Here is a 20,570-nt window from a genome sequence, read left to right on the forward strand (position 1 = left end):
AGTCCATGAGCCCTCAAGGTGAAATCCAGTGTTCAAGTCTGTGTCAGAGACTTTAACGAGTCCTCAGCCAGATGGATTTTTAAAGACAAAGGGCCCTCCGTGGATGCACTGACGAGAAGCTGGGAGGCCTCTGGACTGCCCCCAGATGAATGGCCTGTAACAGTAGACGGGCCAGATTGTTTCCTCACAGATCTGTCTAGCCCTATGGCCCTCTGAAAGAGTTGCTTAACCGGGGAGCTCCTGCCTTTCACCCACACTCTGTGTCCCTGGCAGGTTTAAATACCCACTTATTCCTCCCCTGGAGTTGATCTTTGCTTGTGTTTGTCCACTTGGGCATTGGTTTGAAATTCGATAGCGGTCTGGTTCCTGTTTAATAGACTCTTTATTGCAGGAGTTACTGCAAATAACTGACACAACAGGCAGTCCTCTGCTTTAAGATCTTTGCCTGCCACCTTGGATTTGGAAAATGAGTGTTCCAACGCAGGTGTGCAGTTGTCAAGAGTCTGGGAGTGGACCTGCGCTGCTTTGCTTCCCTGGTGTAGTTCAAGCTGCATGAGTAATGCAATTGCGAGTAACAAAGAGATCCTCCCCATGGTGCCTTGGTCCATCATCGACTGGTTTAGGGAGGCACAATGCCCCATGAGTCACCCCATTAAAAGTCCCTGAAACAAGGTGGGGGAACTAAGTCACTCCTGCTTCAAATATATGATTGAAAAAGGACAGCTTTTTTGACAACTCCAGCATCTCGTGGATAAAACATTAGGATTCTGCCAAACCTATGCTGATGCCCAAGAAGATCAGACAGTTATATTTAATTCCATTAAGAAAGGACATTTAACACATCTGTTTCTGAACGTTCTGACCTTTATAATCATACTTTGAGAGCCAATCCAGGAAAATGTGTGTTGGCTAGAGTATCTGTCTTGAACTTGGGATATGTAGTACCCAGTGGAAAAATTCAGCCCAGATGTCGAAACTAGAAGCTATTCAAAACAAAGACTACCCCATAACAAACAAACCAAACCAAAGACTTTCTGGACTTAGTGGGGTTGTGACAGCGGTTTATTTCACTTATGGCAGTATGTGCAGCTGTTCTTCACTATTTAATAAATAAACTTCAAGCACAATATGGGCTGATAAAGCCGACAAGGACTTTGCTTTGGAACATCCCCTCTGTACAGAGACACTGTTGGTGATGCTTGATTTCAAATTACAAACTGACGAGGCAGACAGAGGTTTAGGAGTGGTTTTCTAGAAATGGAAAGGGTGACATTCTCTTATTGAATTAAGCAGTTTCCTCGTCAGTAAGTCATTTCCACGATTGAAAACAAATGTATGAAATCTTCGCATGATAGTGACTCTGTTTTATTATTTGTTTGGCCCAAACTTTGAATGTGTTCCTTTTCACGGTTAACTGGTATAGTTTGCCAACTAAAAGGACTCTAATCCTATTCAATGGTTTCTAGTATTGGAGCCACTCCCTTTAACCAGCTCTCATCAAATGGGCCTTCTCCCGTCTAATGTGGACTGCCTGCCATGTTCTGTGGATGATCTAAATTGTGTGTCTAATCTGGGAAAGCAGAGGGGAATGGTCTACGAGGAGGTGAAGTCTCCCAAATCCTGTCCTACCACCATTCAGTGTGAATGTGGAAATCCTCATAGTGGTAGCAGTTTCTCCACTCTAGCAGGGAGGGGGCCTTGCAACCAAAACATGTTCAAGCAGGGACCATCTTGACTGCTACCACAGGCTGGTGGCAGTGGAAAGTTAGACTAGGAGATGGCAGCTTTCAGAGCAGAATCATGCTTCCCAGTGCTACTGCAACTCTAAGCGAAGCAGGTACAGCTTTTTGAATAGCCAAACTCTGTGCTGTACATGCCCGTGTTCCCCTCACTTGACAAGTATTTAAGCGTCAGGGGTCTGCAGCCACCACTAGTAAACAGACATCTACATTCACAGAGTAGACAGTGATTGCCAAATTAGAAACAGGCCCTGAACTAAACGACGAGCCTGTCTTTGAGATTGAAAAAAAACACACCACTGAGCAGCCTTAACTACTGCTCCTTCTGTAGTTTAACTATGTCAGATGCAGTGAGATGAGTGGCAGGGCCCCCACAAATAGGAGTATGTTTTTGTCTTTGAGAAGAGTGTGAGATTATGGACATGGCGGTGGTTGCAACAATGGAAGTGATGGTTGGTTTGAATTTATAGTGAGGATTAGTTTGCATGTTTTATGCCAAGCTTCTGAATTTATTTGAATGTGGACGGAGAAGGCAACTTCATGAGGCTAGTGAAATGCCAAGGTGGAAGGGTCAACACCTCATAGGAGAAGGCTCTAAATGGCGTTTGTATTGAAGGCTAGTTTTTTAAAACATTTATCCAACCCTCAATGGATTTAAGGAACGCTGGAGCACTGACACCTATGATTAGCCTGATTCAACCATCATTTGGGAGTACATTTGGAACTCTAATGTGCTCATTGCTAGCTATGCTTCAAGCTACCAAAACTGGGGTCTGCTCCTTTTGACACATCTTAAAAAACAAAACAGGCATTATGGATTCTTTGGGATCGGGTTCTGGTATTTGAACGCATTATTTCATACTGTATTTGACCACCGCATGCCATGTAAAAAAGAAAAAAAAGTACACAGAATTGTGTAGAAAAATAGTTTGTGATAGTTGGGAAATGCTACGGTCACAACCCAGGGGATCAAAAGACAACTCAGTCAGGTATAGTTTCACAACTATTAAAGAATGCAAAGCTAGAGGTTTAGGGAAAGTTGTCACAGTGGCAATAAAGTTTTCATTGTCAAACCGCAGTCTTTCAGTAATCCCCTCTCTCTCCCCCAGAATACACTTTGCTTTGGCATTGTTAGTGTCACTCAACGATGTTGAAGTTTGAAGTGACCCACACTTCTTTTTTTGAATTGGTTGTTTGGGTCAGGATCTCAAATTTCTCCCTCCTTGCCGCTCCAATATGCAGTACTCTTCTTCCTCTCTCCTGCCTCTGACCTCATTGGTTCCTTAAATAGGACCACCTTGCCGCACCGGTTTCTTGTAATGGTAGTTGAGGATTTGTCTCTTGGGATCGGTATGATACTTTTGCCAGGAGTCTCTATATTGAATCAGTGCATGGGCCGAGCCTTTATAGAGGCTGGCTTCCACCTTTGTTCTCAAAGTTTGTTGGCGCAGGGAAGTGTTGCTGGTCTCGCGTCTGTGTGCCTCTAGACTGCTGTGCAGTGCCAAATCGCCTGAGTGCGATCCGACTGAAAGGACTCCCGCTGTTGTAGTTCAAAAATTGGAGGACTGGGCATTCATGTAAACAGACTGTGTATTCGAGAATAGAAGCAGTGCCCAACAATTGCACCTTCCTACTCTGCAGGCCAAAGACTCCAGCACCTCAGAGAGGCTTCATTTTGCTACCTCGATCACAAAACGGTCACATGGAAGTCCTTGACATGGTTTGGTCCATATTCCGGCATTGGTTCCGTCAAATGGCTGGTCGCTTAGCTCTTTTGCAGCAGCTACTCTCCTTGATGGTATTAAAGACTGCATATTACATCTGATGGGCCCCCTTCTCCTGGTGGACAAGGTCCCTGGACATCTATGGTTTGGTGTCTCATTGGGGGAAACTAGGGACCTCTGGTTATGCACCCCAAGGCCCTATTTAGGGTGACCAGCACTGAGGTGCTGAGGCAACATTACATGGCTCATTAGGGTTACGATTAGGTGGTAGGGAACTCCTAATTGGTGGTATTCCATTGTGTTTAGGGTTTCAGAGTTCTATGTTATTCCTTCATGGGGGCGGGAGTCAGACCCAGGTACCCTTATTATGGTGGCCAGCACCGAAGCTGATGATGGAATGGGATGGTTTGAGGATCCTCTGCCAACCTCCTCTGGGTCCTGACCCTAGGATCAACCAAGTTCATCACCCAGCCCAAACCATGAGTCTTTGTCGTCATACTCTTCTGTAAGTAAACTCACAGTCAAATATCCGTAACCCAGTCCACTCTCACACGAGAGAACATATAGTTCCACTGCCTTTCCATTTAAAAGTTAAGCAGAGCCAATGGACCTTCTCTTTCTACACCCGCTAGACATGTACCTTGATGAGGTTCAAAATCTAGGACTATCCTAATCATACGTGTAACAGGCCTATCACAGTGCACCAAGGTATGCCTAAGAAGCCCTAATGGGCCCAAGCTCATGCGCTTACTCAAAGCAATTCGGAAGATGTCACATATAATATTGGTGAGTGGGCAGGAGTGAGAGACGCCCCACTCTAAAGTGAGCATACTGAGTTGCATATATGGGGATTTTGTTGGTGCATCAAAGATAGTAAAATGGACCTCTTGTTTTGCTAGTTATAGGATGCTTTCAGCTGACATATGAAGGGGTTTGTAGGAATAACCCACTGTCATTGTTTCTGTAACTAGGACTACTTGCGGATTAGAAATTTGACCTCCAACTATACAATGCAGTGGCAATCCAGAAACTCTGTGAAACTGTGATGGACTGCAAAGGAATTGACATACCTAGAGAAGATCATTTTGAGATTGGAGTATGTTTGTACTACACTGAAATTGTAAAAGAAAGTGGTTTGGCAAGCAGTAAATGCTTAAGCGACTATTGAAATTACCAACAGAAACATTGATGTTTTGTTTATTCCCCGATAGGTTTATGCTGCCGTTTTTGTTAGGTACTCTAAAGGTAGTCTTGGCTACAGATGAATAGAACAAGAGTCAAAGGATGGGGCAACACAGGCTTTTTAAAAGTAGATCATCAGCACCCAGACTGGAACACTTGGCTCAGTGAATCAGGATCCTCGAAATGTGGGCATGAAATGGCCAATAGCCATCTGCAATTCCAAAGATCCTTTTGGTGGGACTCAGTCAGCGTTTGCTCCCGTGAGCTCCCAGGCCCCTTCATTGCCGGACTTGTCCCAGTGGAATCTCTCTCCCGTTTGTGCCACTAAACCCACTTCTCTTCCTTGCAATAGCTGCAGTAAAACTGCAGCTTTCATATATATATTTATTTTAAATTCACAACTGCTATGGAACGGACGGTTCTCCAACCCGGGTACGGTTGATATTAGCATTAGTGCCTGCAGTCGAAGGTGCTAGTGGTGCCAAATTGCCTTTGACCCTCACTTTGATCAAGACGGTTAGCTCAAGTTCCAGGAAATTAAGCCCCAGCAGTACCCCAAACCGTGGGAACATGCGCTAAATGTTTTTGCACTGTTCCCAGCCTGTTAATAGCAGCCAATGGATCTCAAAAGAGGGTTTATGCTGCAATGTGTGTAGAACCTTGTGAATGCCCTCATCAGTAGCAGAGGCAACTTTCCATGCTGGGGCAGGTGGTTCTTGAGGGGGCACAGACATTGTAAACAATTCAAAGTCAGTGAGGGCTGGAGAATATTTTCAGTGAAGGGGCATTAACCTCTCCTCCCCGAAGCATATTTGCAAGATGTCATACAATTTACAATTGGTACTCTAGGGTGACAGAAAATAATCCAGTAGATGCAATAGATGTCAGGTTATGTTATTGATGCCTTCATCCACATAAATGTCAGCATTGCCATTGTAACCTATTCTCTGGAAGGTCCGCACAGAATATAGGCCAGCATTGATACTGTATATAATTCTCATAACGTTGAGCCCAGAATATAGGGCCGCAATGCCATCATAAATCATTTTCATGAAGCTGCACCAACATATGCCAATATTGTCACCACACACACACCCTCGATTATAGTGTTCTCTCTGGGTGGTGCAACATCCCATGTGTTCCAATTCCTTGGGCTGCATAGGGCTGAATTTGATTCTGTGTTCCAACACAGCTTGGTTGCTTAGCAATCTCAGGAACAAGCGTGTGGTGCATACAGGCACTAAACCACTGACAGCAGCATGGATTTTTTTTTAAGTAAGTGCTCTGCTCTTCCTGAGCACCAGAGCTGCAAGCGGGCCCACTGGGCAGAGGGGAAGGGCCCAAGGAGAGGGTGATGTGATCTGTGTTTCGAGAAGAATGCATGTGGATTATTAAATGGGTAGATATTACGGGGCGATGCCCAGCCTTTAAGATTTCCTAGACAAGCAGAGAGTTCAGCTGTTGAACGGCACCCGCTGATGAAATTCAGTTGGTTGGAGCCATCCATAAGGAAACCCATAGGTCTTGGCTAGGAACACACTGAAAGAAAGACATTGTCAATAGCTGGCATAATATTGCAGGGTATGTAGGATACCTGTGCTCCTTGGCCTGTCATTCAAACATAATGATTTAAACAGATGACCTGTGTCTAAGCACCAACAAACAAAACAACTGTGTGTTTATACCAACCAAGAAAAACAGGAAAGGATCAAACAATATGGGACTGCCCTCGCACCGTGAGACTGGGCAAATGGCACATACACCAAACCCTGAGCACCTCTTATCTGTACAGGATGGCATACTTCGGCAAGTTCAATTTTAAGGAGTAGCATCAATAACTCACCTGTTGGACTACTGATGCTTTCTACTATGACACTCTCCTGATGGTCCATGGAAAATATCTCTTCCTCTTCTTTAATGTGCATTGAAACAACGCTTGGGACAACCACCGGTCCTGTTTGTTAAAAAAGAAATTGAATTGAAATATTCTGCCATACAACATCCCATCTAGTATTTGACCAATGTGCTTCACAATGCAATTGTTTGAAAATTCAAAAGAAGGGTCCTCATAAATGCTGGCATGGCCAGACACACCCAATGGCTTTTTACAAACTTACAAGGACATTGTGAAGAACCAGATTGGGCGTATATGAAGTTTGCAGTGTATTAAGCGCGCTATCAAATACTTGATAAAATGGATGGAACATATTAACATGTCCGTTTCTGGAATTGGATATGTAATGGACATCTATCAAAGGAGGAGCAAAGCACTTGCCACAAAACTATTATATCATCACCTCGAACAAACATGGTCTCTCTCTCACTCTCTCTCCTAAAATAATTGTGGTGGCTAGGCGTTCACAGTGAGCATCTGTGCCCTGGAATGTACTGCAGGGACTGGTATACTTCCGAAACCTTCACGAAGGCCTGAATACCCACACCTAGGATAGGGCAGGGCAGGCACTGAATGCATCCTTTGGCAGCACCAATATTCCCTTAAGGGTCTGAGAGCAGATGGCACTTGCAAAAAATACTTTGTAGGTCAGCCAGTAGACTAGAAATGCCTATAACTACATCTTCCATCCCCATTGTGGATGTATGTTTTTGTAGGTGAGGAGTCCTCAGGGGTGCCAGGGACCATTCCTGGCCCCTCCCAAAGTGTCCCCTGGTGGTACGTGCAAAATGTCAGCCAAACCCAAGATTGCAGACATTCAGCACTTGTTTGAAGGGTGCGTTTTCTCTCTCATGCGCATTGTTTGGTCATACAAAAACATATGCAAGCTGTACAGATTCCATGATTGCATAGGGGCAAAGAGAGCCAAGAGAGCCACATGTGAAAACAGGAGTATGCACATTCCTATGAAAGTAGGGCACTTCAGCCTTAATACCAAACTGCCCCGATGGCAAACACAGCTTATGCCATTTGCACTGGAATCACACTTTTATTATGTATTAATCCCTGATATGATGGCGTGAGAGGAACACTGGACAGTACTGCTTTCCACAGACTTTAGATATCCATTACACAGCAGATTTACAATTTGAGGAACAGGAGGTAAAGGGGATTTTCCCAGAAACCTATACAATTATTGTAATCAAGTGGGCAGAAGTAGGAACAAGAACCCATGTCTCCTAAAATCAGGAAAAAAGTCATTATACTTCTCTCTGCAACAGAGCAATTTGAAAAGGGAACAAAAGCATCTGTCTGGGTTCAGTGAGAAAGAGGCGTTGGGCAACAATGTAAGACGTCTAAAGGAACCCGTTTGAAAGCTCCTCCATGTTGGGGAATAAAGAGGCTTGTTGTACCTGATGTGGGGGCCAGGCTGCCTTCACCTCCTTTGGTTGGATGACTTAAAATCTTCATGGATGGCTCCTCTTCATTTCTCGCACATTCCGTAACAACAAAAGGAAATTCTGCTGAAGGAGAAAAGAACTGTTGGATGAAGTTCATGTGAGTAACATTTGAAACCATCATTTCAAATGTACAAGAGTCTGCACACAGGATAACACATGCTCGCTTTAAATGATGTTATTTCCATTTTCTGCACAGATGATGTTAGGATGTAACCTAATGTTAAGATGCTTTTGGTTAAAGCATCAACCTTTCGCTGTGAAGGACAGAAAAGTGTCAATCTACTTTAGGCCCAGCTTCTCCAGCAGTTGCTGAATCCGCTTTAAAGGGCTACTTACCTGGTTTAATATCTCAAACACGGGTACGTCATAGCAAACATTCAGCCACGCCAGTGAATGTTAGTCCTGCATTTTGGCATGATGGGATAAGCACCTGCACTGCAATCAGCAGAACCTCAATTGCTTGTAACTGCCAACTACTCATTGTCCATGTTTCATCCTTTGGCTCTTGTGCTTCCAATTATTTTCTCACACCTTTTCCACAACCAAAGAGCCTGAGGATGTACAGCAAAGAGTAACTACTTGCCAATAATTCATTCATTTAAATTTAAGGAGGTACACCTGGAATATCTGGGTATTGTCAAAAATGGAGGTGTCTTGGAGCTTATGTGATAGGATCGGACTAGGGAAGTACTACCGGGTGAAGGTCGCTCCAGCCCTAAACCTCTGGGTGTAATAGCAGCCTTAATCTCTGGTATCCTGATAAATCTACTCTGCAGATAAGGTACTGTATACAGCAGTGCTTTAGTTGCTTCAGAGGAAGAGCATTTCTAGGGATGCTGGCACAGTATGGGCACAGTGCGATACGATCCGCGGCCAACCTTCGATTCCCGAAGAAAAGGACTAAACAAAAGATAGTCTAATCTTGTATAAGTTTCATGGACGCAGCAAACATTTGTAGTTTCTCTTTGTCCCGCATCAGCCTCTAAACATGTACAGAAAAGGGTGATAAAGTTGTCTGAAAAAACCCTGCAACCCAGAAAAATGCACCTTTGGACGCATTTTATGCGGGGGAGACCCTCTCGCAACTCACCCATACTCCCCTTATCTTAAAGTATTACCCCAACCCTCCCTCCACAAATATATACGTTTAAAAGTGCATTTTAAACACCAGCATTTTCGGCTGGGGGGGAATATTGCGGCAAGATGTTCACTGGATATGCAGAAAAGTTGGTCATCTTCCCCAGTTACACGTTCTCCTTGTTTCAAATTTAATCCGAAACCAATCCAAATTAGGATCCAGGATTGCATTCAAGTCACCACCCAAAATGAGTTCTGCTTCAGCAAAGTGCATTAGCTCTGGCAAGGACCTCCGCGACATAACAAATGTAGCGATATGGGGCACAACTCAAGGCTAAGAGGCTTTTCCTCATAGCCTTGAGTCGTGCCACATATCACTACATTTGTGGCCTGCACCTTTTCCCCAATAAACTCTTCAAAGGCAAGATTCTTCCATCTTCTTCCCTGTAAAACTCTTGTAGAGAAAAGAGAAGATCCATAATTATATATATATAAATCTGCGATCTGGTTTAACAGTGGAAAGAAATAAATGCTGAGAGGAATAATGAGGAGCGAAGCCACCATTCATTATTCCATATCAGATGTTTTTTCTGGATCATAGTTATATGTGACTTTAAATTAGATAGTCTGGCCACAATGGCTGCTCTCTTCAAAGAGCAGATCAAACCCTGGACATTTATGGTGCCCACCCTCACTGAGGCCATTTCAGAACTACTAGAGAACATAGAGCACCTTGTTGCATCATTTCCTTCCTGCTAAGTAAAGCACACCCATAGGTCAACTCAATTACATATATTGGCACTTGCGGCGAGTTCTCCCCGACCATCTCCCCCTCCCCTTCCCCTCCTTTTCCCAAACTATGGCTCAGGACAAAAACAGATACCACAAAAATACTAATACATAAAAACTAAAATCTACCGATAGCAGCATTCCACACGAGTCAGCCCCACTCAAACTATTAGGGCTGCATAGGACTATTGACCAGCAACACACAAGCATATAAATATCTTCCTGCCCTATCAGGGTTCAACCCCTTGCACTAACTCTTATCAGCCCTATGCTCAGTTGATGCCATATGAGCATACATGTTTTCTGTTAACTAAACCCCTACAATCTGTATTGGGGCCCATTAACTTTAAACTCAGTAATGTAACTCACAAAGTAGTCCTAACGCAATCCAACTGTTGCCCTTGTTAGGATACAGAATCTTCCTTAAGTATTCACTCTCTGAGCTGGGGGTAAATGCACCAGGAATTGGATGATTTTCGGCGCAATTATTACACGGGAATGGGGAATTCCCGAATGGGCCCGATGGGGAATGGGGAATTACTATTCTGCCAAACCCGTGATCCGGCGCTTATAGCACCGGGGGGTTTGGTGGTAACGCTATTAGCCCCAGCGGTAGCCCAGCAGTAATACTGCTGGCATACCGCCCAACCCCTGATGAGGCCGTTAGTCAGAAGGACTCTCCAATCTGAGAATCCTCACTGTGAACCTGCAAAGGGACAACAAAAAATAAGGATGAAGACAGTCTCCTTGTTCCTCTACCTCGCTGGGGAAAACATGCAGCTGCACGTAGGTAGCCACAACTAGATGCCAGCGGATAACCTCTATTGGGGACCATGTCCTCACTCTGCTTGGTCTAGACGGGATATCTGTAAGGTTATTGCTCCTAGCTTAATTCACTTTAGGTGGCACACACTCCTCTGATGCTGAAATAATACCAAGGTGTGCCTGTTAGCCAAAGAGATGTCCTTTGGGCCAGTGCATTTACCGATTATTGCAATGGGGTGAAGTCTCACTAGCCAAGAAGGCCCTCTTTTTCCCACACAATCAGCTCTGCACATACCCTATGGCGAGAGGCACAGGGGTGCCATACTCATCACAGACTGAGCAGCACCCACGCTCCTCAACACCTCCATGGGGCCCCAACCACTCTGTGGACTCTGCAGCTCCTTGGGCAGTGCTCGCCTGTACTCAAACCCGGTGCTTGTCTCTGGTGATTAGACAGCTCATTGAGTCCTCTCGCTTGACTGCAGGTGTTTTCACTTCAGGTTGTAGGCTGCGCAACAATGAATAGGGAGGCACATGCTGTACGGGTCAGCCTTTTCCCTAATTTTATGATTCAAGTCCATGATGTGTGTGTTCTCAGTCCGACACTGCAAGCTCCTCTCCATCTGACCAAATCCTCGGCTTCCGATAAGCTAAACCAGACATTCCGGTGCAGCGCTTTTGGCACTGGCTGTTTCAGCATAGCACCTTGGGCGCAGGTCCCTTTTAGGTGCACCGCTTTGACCGCAGCCAGCAGGGTGCAGGGACCTGCACACCTGGATAGCGCTGTTTGTCCACCATATAATATAAAAATCACAAGTTACGATTTTGTGTAATGTTTTTATGAAATGATTTTTGTAACGCTTGAAATTGGGGTCATCGTATGTCCTACAGACATGGCTCTGGTGTAATCCCATTCCACATTTAGCTCACTTTAATGGCATACAGTCCAAACTGCAATTCCTAAAGCGTTTGAAATCCATTAACTGGAGTTCCTTCACTGATGAAGTTATCCATCAGTGATGATTTCGTGTAACGCTTCATAAGAGTCTGGTGGCATTCTGTTCCACATGCATCCAACTTTGATGGTATACGATCCAATTCTACAATTCCTAAGGCGTTTGAAGTTTATTAACTGACATAGACTGATGAAGTTGTGTGCTGAATTTGTGTAAGTGATGGTACCGTAAAACTTTGAATTGGGATCATTGTATGCCCTAAAGATATGGGTCTGCTGTCATTCCGTTCCACATTTCTCCAAGTTTGCTGGTATACTGTCCAACTTTCAAATTCCCCAAAAGGGGGAGGGGAGTTGGGAACAAAGCAAGCCCTCGGTGGAGTATCCCTAAAAGCGACCAAGCCGCTGAGTTCAACACGCAGCAGTCACCAGGGGAGGAGGGAGGCTGGGCGTCAAAGGCGCCAGAGGGGGAGAGAGGGGGGCAGAGCACCTCTAGTTTAAATATATCGGCACCAAAACACTGAAAAATGCAGTGCTTTGGATGACATATCTAAGCAAACACTAGCAGCTCAGTACATTGAGCTGTACTTTAACTGCACGCTCCATGCACAAATAGGTTGTGTCCCGCAAACATGACATGCAGGACACAGCAACCTATTTGTGCATGAGGCTATTTACCCAGACTGTCCCTTGCCTCGTTGCTTAGCCGCCTCCATGACTCCTCAATGATGGGCATCTTCTCCTGTTTCCTGTTTGCTCGGTGCAGGAGCTTATGGGTGGTTCCTTCTCCAGGCTCTCGACCCACTGAGGTACTCTATTCTTGCTCGGGCTGCCACACGCTATGGCTCTGGTTTCTCACCTGCCGGGCAGCACAGCACTCTCCAAGTGTGGACCTCCGGGGTACAATGCCGCATCTGGAGTTCTCTCAGAGCGTGTCTCTTCCCAATGTGTGCTGCAGCATAGTTCAACTCTGCGGGCTGTGTGGATGTTCCTTCCTGATTGGCTCCTCACCTGACGTGACTCCAGGAGGCTGGGTCTTCCCTAAAGAGGATGACATTAAGCTAGGGTCAGAAGGGGAGCCAGCGATTGCTTAAGGGTTTTTAGACACTTTAGTTCTTACTTACCGCATAATGATGTTAGTCACTGGGGGGGCTGAGGTGGAGCTCCCCCGGACCCTGCAGGAGCAGTGGTCTCCCTTTCCTGGATCCATCCTGAATTGCCCTCGAATTCGGGTAAGCATCATTATTCCGTGCGAGATTCGTTTTTCCTCGCTGCTAATTGCACCACTGATCCGCCGACCTGCAAGAATATCTACACAGCCTGCATGTTTTAAAATTGATGCCAACAGCTGCTGTGTTTGCCCCTGCCACCATCAGCCACCACAAGGTTTTTACACTTCCAAGATGGCCGCTCGCCATGTCTCAAGGAAACCCAGTGCCTAACTGAGCACAGCCGACTGTCCTCGCATCCGATTGGCCATTGAGCCACCTTAAGCAGCCTATCGCCAGCCGGTAGGCGAAGCCGGCCCACTCCCAGCAAGGCCCAGGATAATAAGGCCAATACCTGTCTTCACCTATCCTCAGCCTTCCTCGCAATTCGCCCGGACCCCCTGCCGGATTCCAGACCAACTACAACGGTAAACGCCACTTCGCTTACGCAGCCCGTGGATAAATTGAACTGCTTTGATTCTTGAAAAGGCTTTGTTACCACAAGCTTCTTAATGCCATTCTCGTGCACTCATGCCTTATTGCATGATGTATCTGTGCCCAAAGATACTTCGCACTGCATATGTTGCTCCCCTTGCTCCTAATCCATGCACAGCATCAAGCGCAACTCCACACATACCTCTGTCCTCCCCCCCTTCGCAGTCATTCTATCGACAACGCTGCCCGTAGGTTTAGATTTGCAACGTTGCATCACTCTCTACTGTAAACACTTTACCATCATTTTTATGCTCTGCATGCTTGGCCGCACCTACCTCTCTACCCAACCTGATCCACATGCTCTCCATTGAACTTCTGTACTGCCTTTACCACTAGCCTTACACTATGACACTCGCTAACTCTTGAACCTAGGTGGCTGCACCTATTGTTACCTCATCTTGCTATGGTCCCCCATGATCAATGTCTTGTGTGTTGCCCGAGATTATAGTCTATAGACCTGAGCCTTCTGCAGCCATTTATAGGATCCTGCTACGATGCTGCTGGCCTGCTATGCACACTCTCCAAGCCGCACTAGGTCAGCCCTCTCTGGGGTTATTTCTTAATTGACCCTGCCGCAGTAACCCTAATTGTGTTGTGCCGTAAGGTCGCTTACAGACCATTCAATTGTGTTGTGCCTTAAGGTCGCTTACAGACCATTCAATTGTGTTGTGCCTTAAGGTCGCTTACAGACCATTCAATTGTAGGTTAAAATTGCATTTAGTGATATGTTTCTAGTCGCTAAAATAGAACTTAGAACCTAGCTATGTTTTTAGTTGCATTCTACAACTGCATACCTTTAGTTTAAAGCTGAATCTAGCTGTGCCTCGATTCGCATGCCGCAACTCCCTATCCTCAGGTTAATAGCGAAAGCTATATCTAACTGTGCTGCTATCTGCGCACCTAACTTAGTCAGCTAGCATGTACTCTCCTAAACCAAACATACTAAGTATCACTGCACTAGATAGGACAGCTAAGTTACCTCTCTACGCTGCCTCCCTCATCATATTAGTGGTATTATCACTCTCCCACCTGACCATGCCTATTTCTCAACATACCATGGGACCTACAGTAAACCAATATCAAGATGATACTACCACATACAGGGCCTGTAGTACCACAGACAGAAACCTCAAACTTCGTGCTCGCCTACCAAAATTGTACGAACTACCAGCAAAGCAAATTGAACAAATCAACTTCCTAAAAATGAACATACAGCCGAAAAACACTGCAGAACACACTAGGAAAGCTCATATCCCTAAAGGACCCACACAAAAATGCTCCAAACCTACCATTATAGCATGCACCATGCTCACTAAACATCACCTCAAAGGTGCACTCATAAATGCTAGGTCCCTAGTCGCTCATGCTACAGAAATCTCAGATATTATTCTCGGACACCACCTAGACTTCCTAGCCATATCAGAATCATGGCTTCACGATGCAGCGGGTCCCGCCCTCTCCTTAGCAGTTCCCGACAATTATACCATCATACGAGCTGACAGACACACCTCCAGAGGCGGGGGTCTAGCCATTATTGCCAAGATCAGTCTCGACATAAGAGTCTCCACATCCCTCATCACGAAATCTTGTGAATGCCTCTCGGTCAAAATAGCCACCGCCAGCTCCCTATTGGAACCTTTGTTGAGGACCTCTCCACCACCCTGTCCAACAATTTGAAAAACACCTCCCAAACTATAGTGCTAGGAGACTTCAACCTAGGCTACAATGATATTAAAGACACCCAGTCCACAGCTACAGCTCTGATCCTAAAAGAGCTGGGCTTTGCCCAAAGAGTCACCTGTCCCACTCATAATAAAGGTCGCATCCTTGACTGGATAGCTGATCACAACTGTGGAGTAACCATTACAGACACTGTTCCCCAGATCTGGACGGACCACTTTCTACTTCTATTTACAGCAGATACTAACTTAGCCACAGCCAAGCCCACACCTGCCCCTCCTATACCCACGAGGAACAAAAAGCTAATAACCACGGAAAAATTGTTGCCAATCATACTACCCCAACTAAACTCGCTCCCAGCTAACACGGAGCCTCATATGCTAGTTGATCAATTCAATGAAATTATGAACTCAGCCCTTGATCACATAGCACCGCTCAAATTACGGACTAGTAAACCGAAAAAACATCTCAACTCATGGTTCACCCCCCACCTAAAAAATCTCAGGTTAACCAAAAGAAAACTAGAATCCAAATGGAGACTTACTCCTACAGTAGAAAACAAACTAAACCTTGCAAAGATATCATCCCAATACAAAAAAGATATCCTACTAGCCAAACAGGAAACATACAATACTAGAATATCCCAATCTAAATCAAGTGTCAGAGAACTGTTCAGTATCTTGAAAGAGCTGGAAACACCCATCATTCCCCAAGAAAACTGCACCAAGGACAAAAAATGGTGCTCAGACATTCAGTTTGCCCTCACCAACAAAGTAGTCAACTTACAAACTAAAATCGCCCTTAAAAAAGCATCTCTCACACCTCAGGACGCTCTAACCACAGCGCCCCCACTTAAATCTAAACAAATAACACGTTTCTGCTTCTCCAAGGTATCTACCATTGAAGTCGAAAAAGTGATCCTGGGACTTAAACCATCCAACTGTAAAGGTGACCAATGCCCTGCACAATTAATCAAGGATGCTGCGAGAGAACTATCGCCATTCATAACTAAACTCATCAACTCATCCTTCACTACCGACATTGTACCGAAAAATCTTAAAGAGTCGTGGGTCCTGCCACTCCTAAAGAAGCAAACCCTCGACCCTGCCATTCCCACCAATTTTAGGCCTATCACGACTGTGCCCTTTCTTCTAAAAATTTTAGACAAAGTGGCATACATGCAAATACAAAATTTCCTTGAATCCAACCACCTGCTCGGAACCCGCCAATCTGGATTCCGTCCCCAGCATGGAACAGAGACTGCCCTTATCGATCTCAAGGCCCAAATAGATCAATGTAGGGACAATGGCCAAGCAGCCTTACTCCTCTTGCTAGACCTCTCAGCAGCGTTCGATTTAGTCGACCATACAGTCTTATGCAGCCACCTAGACTCTGCTGCTCACTTCTCTAAAGAGGACATATTATGGATCAAATCCTTCCTGAATAACCGCACCATGAGAGTCTTGTCTCCATCAGCCTCAGCTGACCCGATCCCTATAACGTGCGGTGTACCCCAGGGATCTTGTGTATCACCAACCCTCTATAACATATTTACAAAGCCGCTCTTTGATGAAATGGATCATCTGGGTATCGCCTACACCAACTATGCAGACGATACCCAGATCCTCCTTCTGCTTTCAGGAGATTACGTCGTGGATCTGGCCTTAGTGAATAAAATTTACAGCATCGTTCAGGCATGGATGGCCACACACGGCTTATGCCTGAACGACGACAAAACTGAGCTCATAATTCTAGGCACCCCGACATACATAACTAAACTTAACACTGACTATGCCAGCTTCATTATCGATGGGAACAATATCAAAGTAGCAAAGGAAGTCAAGACCCTAGGCTTTTACCTTGATGCCACCTTAAACTTTGGCAAACAAGTCAACTCCCTAGCCTCTTCTACAGCATATACTTGCAAACTCATTAGAGCCATCAAGCAATTCCTCTCTACAGACAGCTGCATCACGCTTGCCAGAGCCCTTATACTGTCCAAACTGGACTACTGTAATGGTCTCTACATTGGGGCTAACAAACAGACTATCCAAAAAATCCAGGTCCTACAGAATAATGCCCTGAGAGCCGCGCTTAAGATCAACAGGAAAGAGCATATCTCCTCTATAAGAAGAGAATATAAATGGCTATCCACTCAGGACAAAATCCAACTTAAAATTGCCTCCCTTACTCACAAGTGCTTTAATAACATGGCACCACCCTACCTCATGGACAGGCTACACTTAAGAACCTCTCCTAGACCAACAAGAATGGTCAATGCGAATTGCCTCTATGTCCCTCGCTTTAAACGTGCCACTATTGGAGGACATAGCTTTGCAGTCAAAGCAGCACAGCTTTGGAACTCCCTACCACATGACATAAGAGAACCCCAGCCCTTTACGAAATTCAGGCAGAATTTGACCAAGTGGCTGAGAGCTAATGACATCTAACTAATCCGACCTGCTTGACCTGACTGTCCCTACTAGCGATCCACCTGCATGCCCCAGCTCTGATACCACGTTCTGTATTTTACACCATTGTATATTACTGTACTTATTCCACTGTATATCACCTCCACATTGTTCACCTCTTGTCTGGACCTAGCTCCAGCCCTGCTCATTCTTGCTTATTGTATACTGCATTATGACCATGCACATGTACCTGTATATATTTTATTTATTGCTGAATGTATTATGAATATGTAGATGTACCTGTAACAAAGTTGAGCATATTCTTGTCTTGTGCGCCCTGATGCTCCAGGGCTTGGCGCGCCCTACAAATAATAAACTAAACTAAACTAAACTAAACCTCCAGAGGAAACCTGCTACCCTGTCCCATGGGGGGTGTTAAGCATAGCAGGCTCATATCTGTAGCCCCAAAGGGGGTGGCTTCCTCTTGGAAAGAGGTGCTGAACGCCTTGGATTGAACATGGGTCATCAAGTGTTATGGGAAGCCTGGACAACCTGCTCAATTCTGCACAGAAACAAGCAAAGAAGAACCAATGGAGAATGGGCTCCTCCAAATGGTCACGGGGTGCACATAAGAGGAAGAAGGCCAAGCAAACTTGGGGAGGGAATCACAACTGCCCGAATATCTTGTTTACTTATTTTGTATGGAGGAAGAAGGACCATAACCTGTACAGTATACACTACCAGAACAACAGGCATCAAGTTTCACTTTCCCATCTAGGCCCTATACAGGCCAAGGTGCTACTTGACTCAGGGAGCAGGAAAACCATTGTCGGGCATAAACTGTAAGTTTAGAAGAGTTGTACCCGTTCAATCTATTGGCTCCTAGTAATAAGGGTAAATAGAACGTGTATGGAGGGACACACTAAGTAAATAGATTCAGAAAAAATGAGAGGGTATCAGTGCTAATTCAGGTGCAACTGCTAAAGTTGTCCCTGGCTAAAGAGATACGTCGGAACCGAAAAAATACACGGGTTTCGTCTTTAAAGACTTTATTTGTGATTCAGGCAGACATGCAGTACAAGACATTCACAATTTCATTTTGACACATTTAATCTTTCTTTTCCAATAGCCATTGTACCTCCTCCAAATATCCTCGGAGTGGGCCCCACATATCTTTTGGTCTGCTTGTGACCATCACTTGCCGTATGTATCCTTCTTCCCTTTCTTGCACATACTTTAGTTCTTTTAACCACTCATGGTCTGTCGGAGCAATCTTGGATTTCCAGTGCTGTAATATGCATTTTTTCACAATTATGCACCCCATGTTGAACAGTCTGCACATTTTAATGCTGACTTTCCCAATATCTCCCAATAAATATTTGAGGGGTAAGTGAGTAGTAGGCATTTTTGTCATAACGTGTAAGGCACTTGCCACATCTTTCCAAAAATCAGCTGTGTTTCGGACAAGTCCAAAACATGTGAATTGTGTCAGCTCCAATCGACCCACATTTCGTGCACAAAATCAATGTGTCCTAATGGAGATTTCATATCACTACATGTTGCAAGAGTGATTCTCTTCTTCAGGTGATGGTAACTCAGTGCCTTCCTAAAAATTCAGAATTTGAATCTAATTACTCGTAAGTGGAGTGGGCAATTGTTGCGAGCATGAATCAAAATTTGCAAATAAACTCAGATGCGATTTAAATGGAGAGAGAACGGACCTGAAAATTCTGTGAAATCTGGCACACACCAATGTTGTGTGTGTTCGATGTCGCTAATACCAGCAAGGGTCTGTCTTCAAACTGGCATTGATGTTTGATGTTATGAGTCCCCTATAAAGCTTAAATGTGGGGTCAGTCCAATTGCTTGAAATTGTGATACTTTTAATGTTGGGAGACGCTAACTTTAAACAACAAGGGATGTTGACTTACTTTTGACTATGCTCATAGGTATCCAAATGAGGTATTGCTGTTTTCATTCCAACGCTGTTGTTGTAGGGTAAACAACAGAGTCCCCTATTTCATCAGTAACTATTAAGAAACTAAGTGAAAAGAGTGTGTATCCCATTGGACCATGCCTTCCTCTCTAGTTCTTACCGGTTCTCTAGTTTCCAAGTGTTCTAAAAGCGAAGCTAAGGCGGCAGAAGCAGTGAAAACGCAGCCTCCCGTCCCGGGTTCACTTGTAAATAAGTGAAATCTTGTGATATGGGGCCATGCCGAGGCGTGGAGCCCTGGTCACATGATAGCACTCATGTACGTGTGTAGGAGCCGTAAGTAGAAATAGAGGTGACTATCTTGCAATGATTTTTACACTATGTGGGTGATTGGAATACCATACTGTTGTTGCCCAGAAAATCCTTTAAGTAGGTATGTAAAGTAAAAAATAACAAGGTAATTCGTCCATGTGGTTATCACGGAATCTTGACATAAATGTGAAAATGTACGTCCTTCAAAAATGATTCACAAATCCTAATTATTTTCTGTATTCTTTAACTAAAAGGACAACATTTAACTTGTATACCTATATAAAGGTTGTACATCAAATCATGATCAATAGTACAGGATTTCCAAGGCTGTCAAATCCACCCTAAATACGACTCCCGTAAATTTGGTCCAATCAACTACAATGGCCCGTGGTCAGCAGAGCAAAGACCTGTTGTCATTTGACGACATCAATAATAACTCTATTGAATCTGGTATACTCTTTTCCGCAAAACATGGAGGAACCTGCTGATACTGAACATTTTGAAAAAGGATTAACAGTCATAGAAGCGCAAATTATTCACCCAGATGCTAATTTTGCGTCAATTAAAGACTCAAATCAGCTATCCAGCACACTGAATCTCCTAATGCAGTAGTCTCCTCATAGTCTAACTGAGGATTCAATCCAGAGCCAGTCAGCGTATACTGAGATACAGTCCACATTGGCATCGGTACAATTTGCCTTAAAGATCCTCTTAAAACTTTGCACACATATTTTTGAGTCAGTTCTATTGCAAGCTGTTAGGGAGATTTATCATGATTGTGCTTCATCACCTCTCCTAGTGAGACCCTCAGCACTTTTTGCTGGACTTCTGGACCATTCTCTTTTAAGCCTTTGTCCACTAATTCATTCTTATGGGCTCTGTCTTTTGGAACTCTATTCTTTGTAATCTACCTGTACTATGGAGTCTGTCTACTCAATAGCTCTTA

General features: G+C 44.6%; 1 protein-coding gene across 3 annotated transcripts in view; it reads right to left on the reverse strand.

Moving 5' to 3' along the window:
• The window catches only part of LOC138510500 (zinc finger protein 514-like), a 255,115-nt gene that overhangs the window by 16,897 nt on the left and 217,648 nt on the right, over positions 1-20,570 (reverse strand). For 2 of the 3 annotated variants that reach the window (XM_069626194.1, XM_069626196.1), the window contains exons 6-7: positions 7,952-8,062; positions 6,489-6,599 (exon numbers count right to left, since the gene is read on the reverse strand). In XM_069626194.1, the coding sequence (XP_069482295.1) occupies positions 6,489-6,599; positions 7,952-8,062 (222 nt within the window). The remainder of the gene's footprint in view (positions 1-6,488; positions 6,600-7,951; positions 8,063-20,570) is intronic. The other variant, XM_069626195.1, reaches the window with a different exon arrangement.

Source organism: Ambystoma mexicanum, chromosome 6p (assembly GCF_040938575.1).
Source record: "Ambystoma mexicanum isolate Mex_15411 chromosome 6p, UKY_AmexF1_1, whole genome shotgun sequence".
Classification (NCBI taxonomy): domain Eukaryota; kingdom Metazoa; phylum Chordata; class Amphibia; order Caudata; family Ambystomatidae; genus Ambystoma; species Ambystoma mexicanum.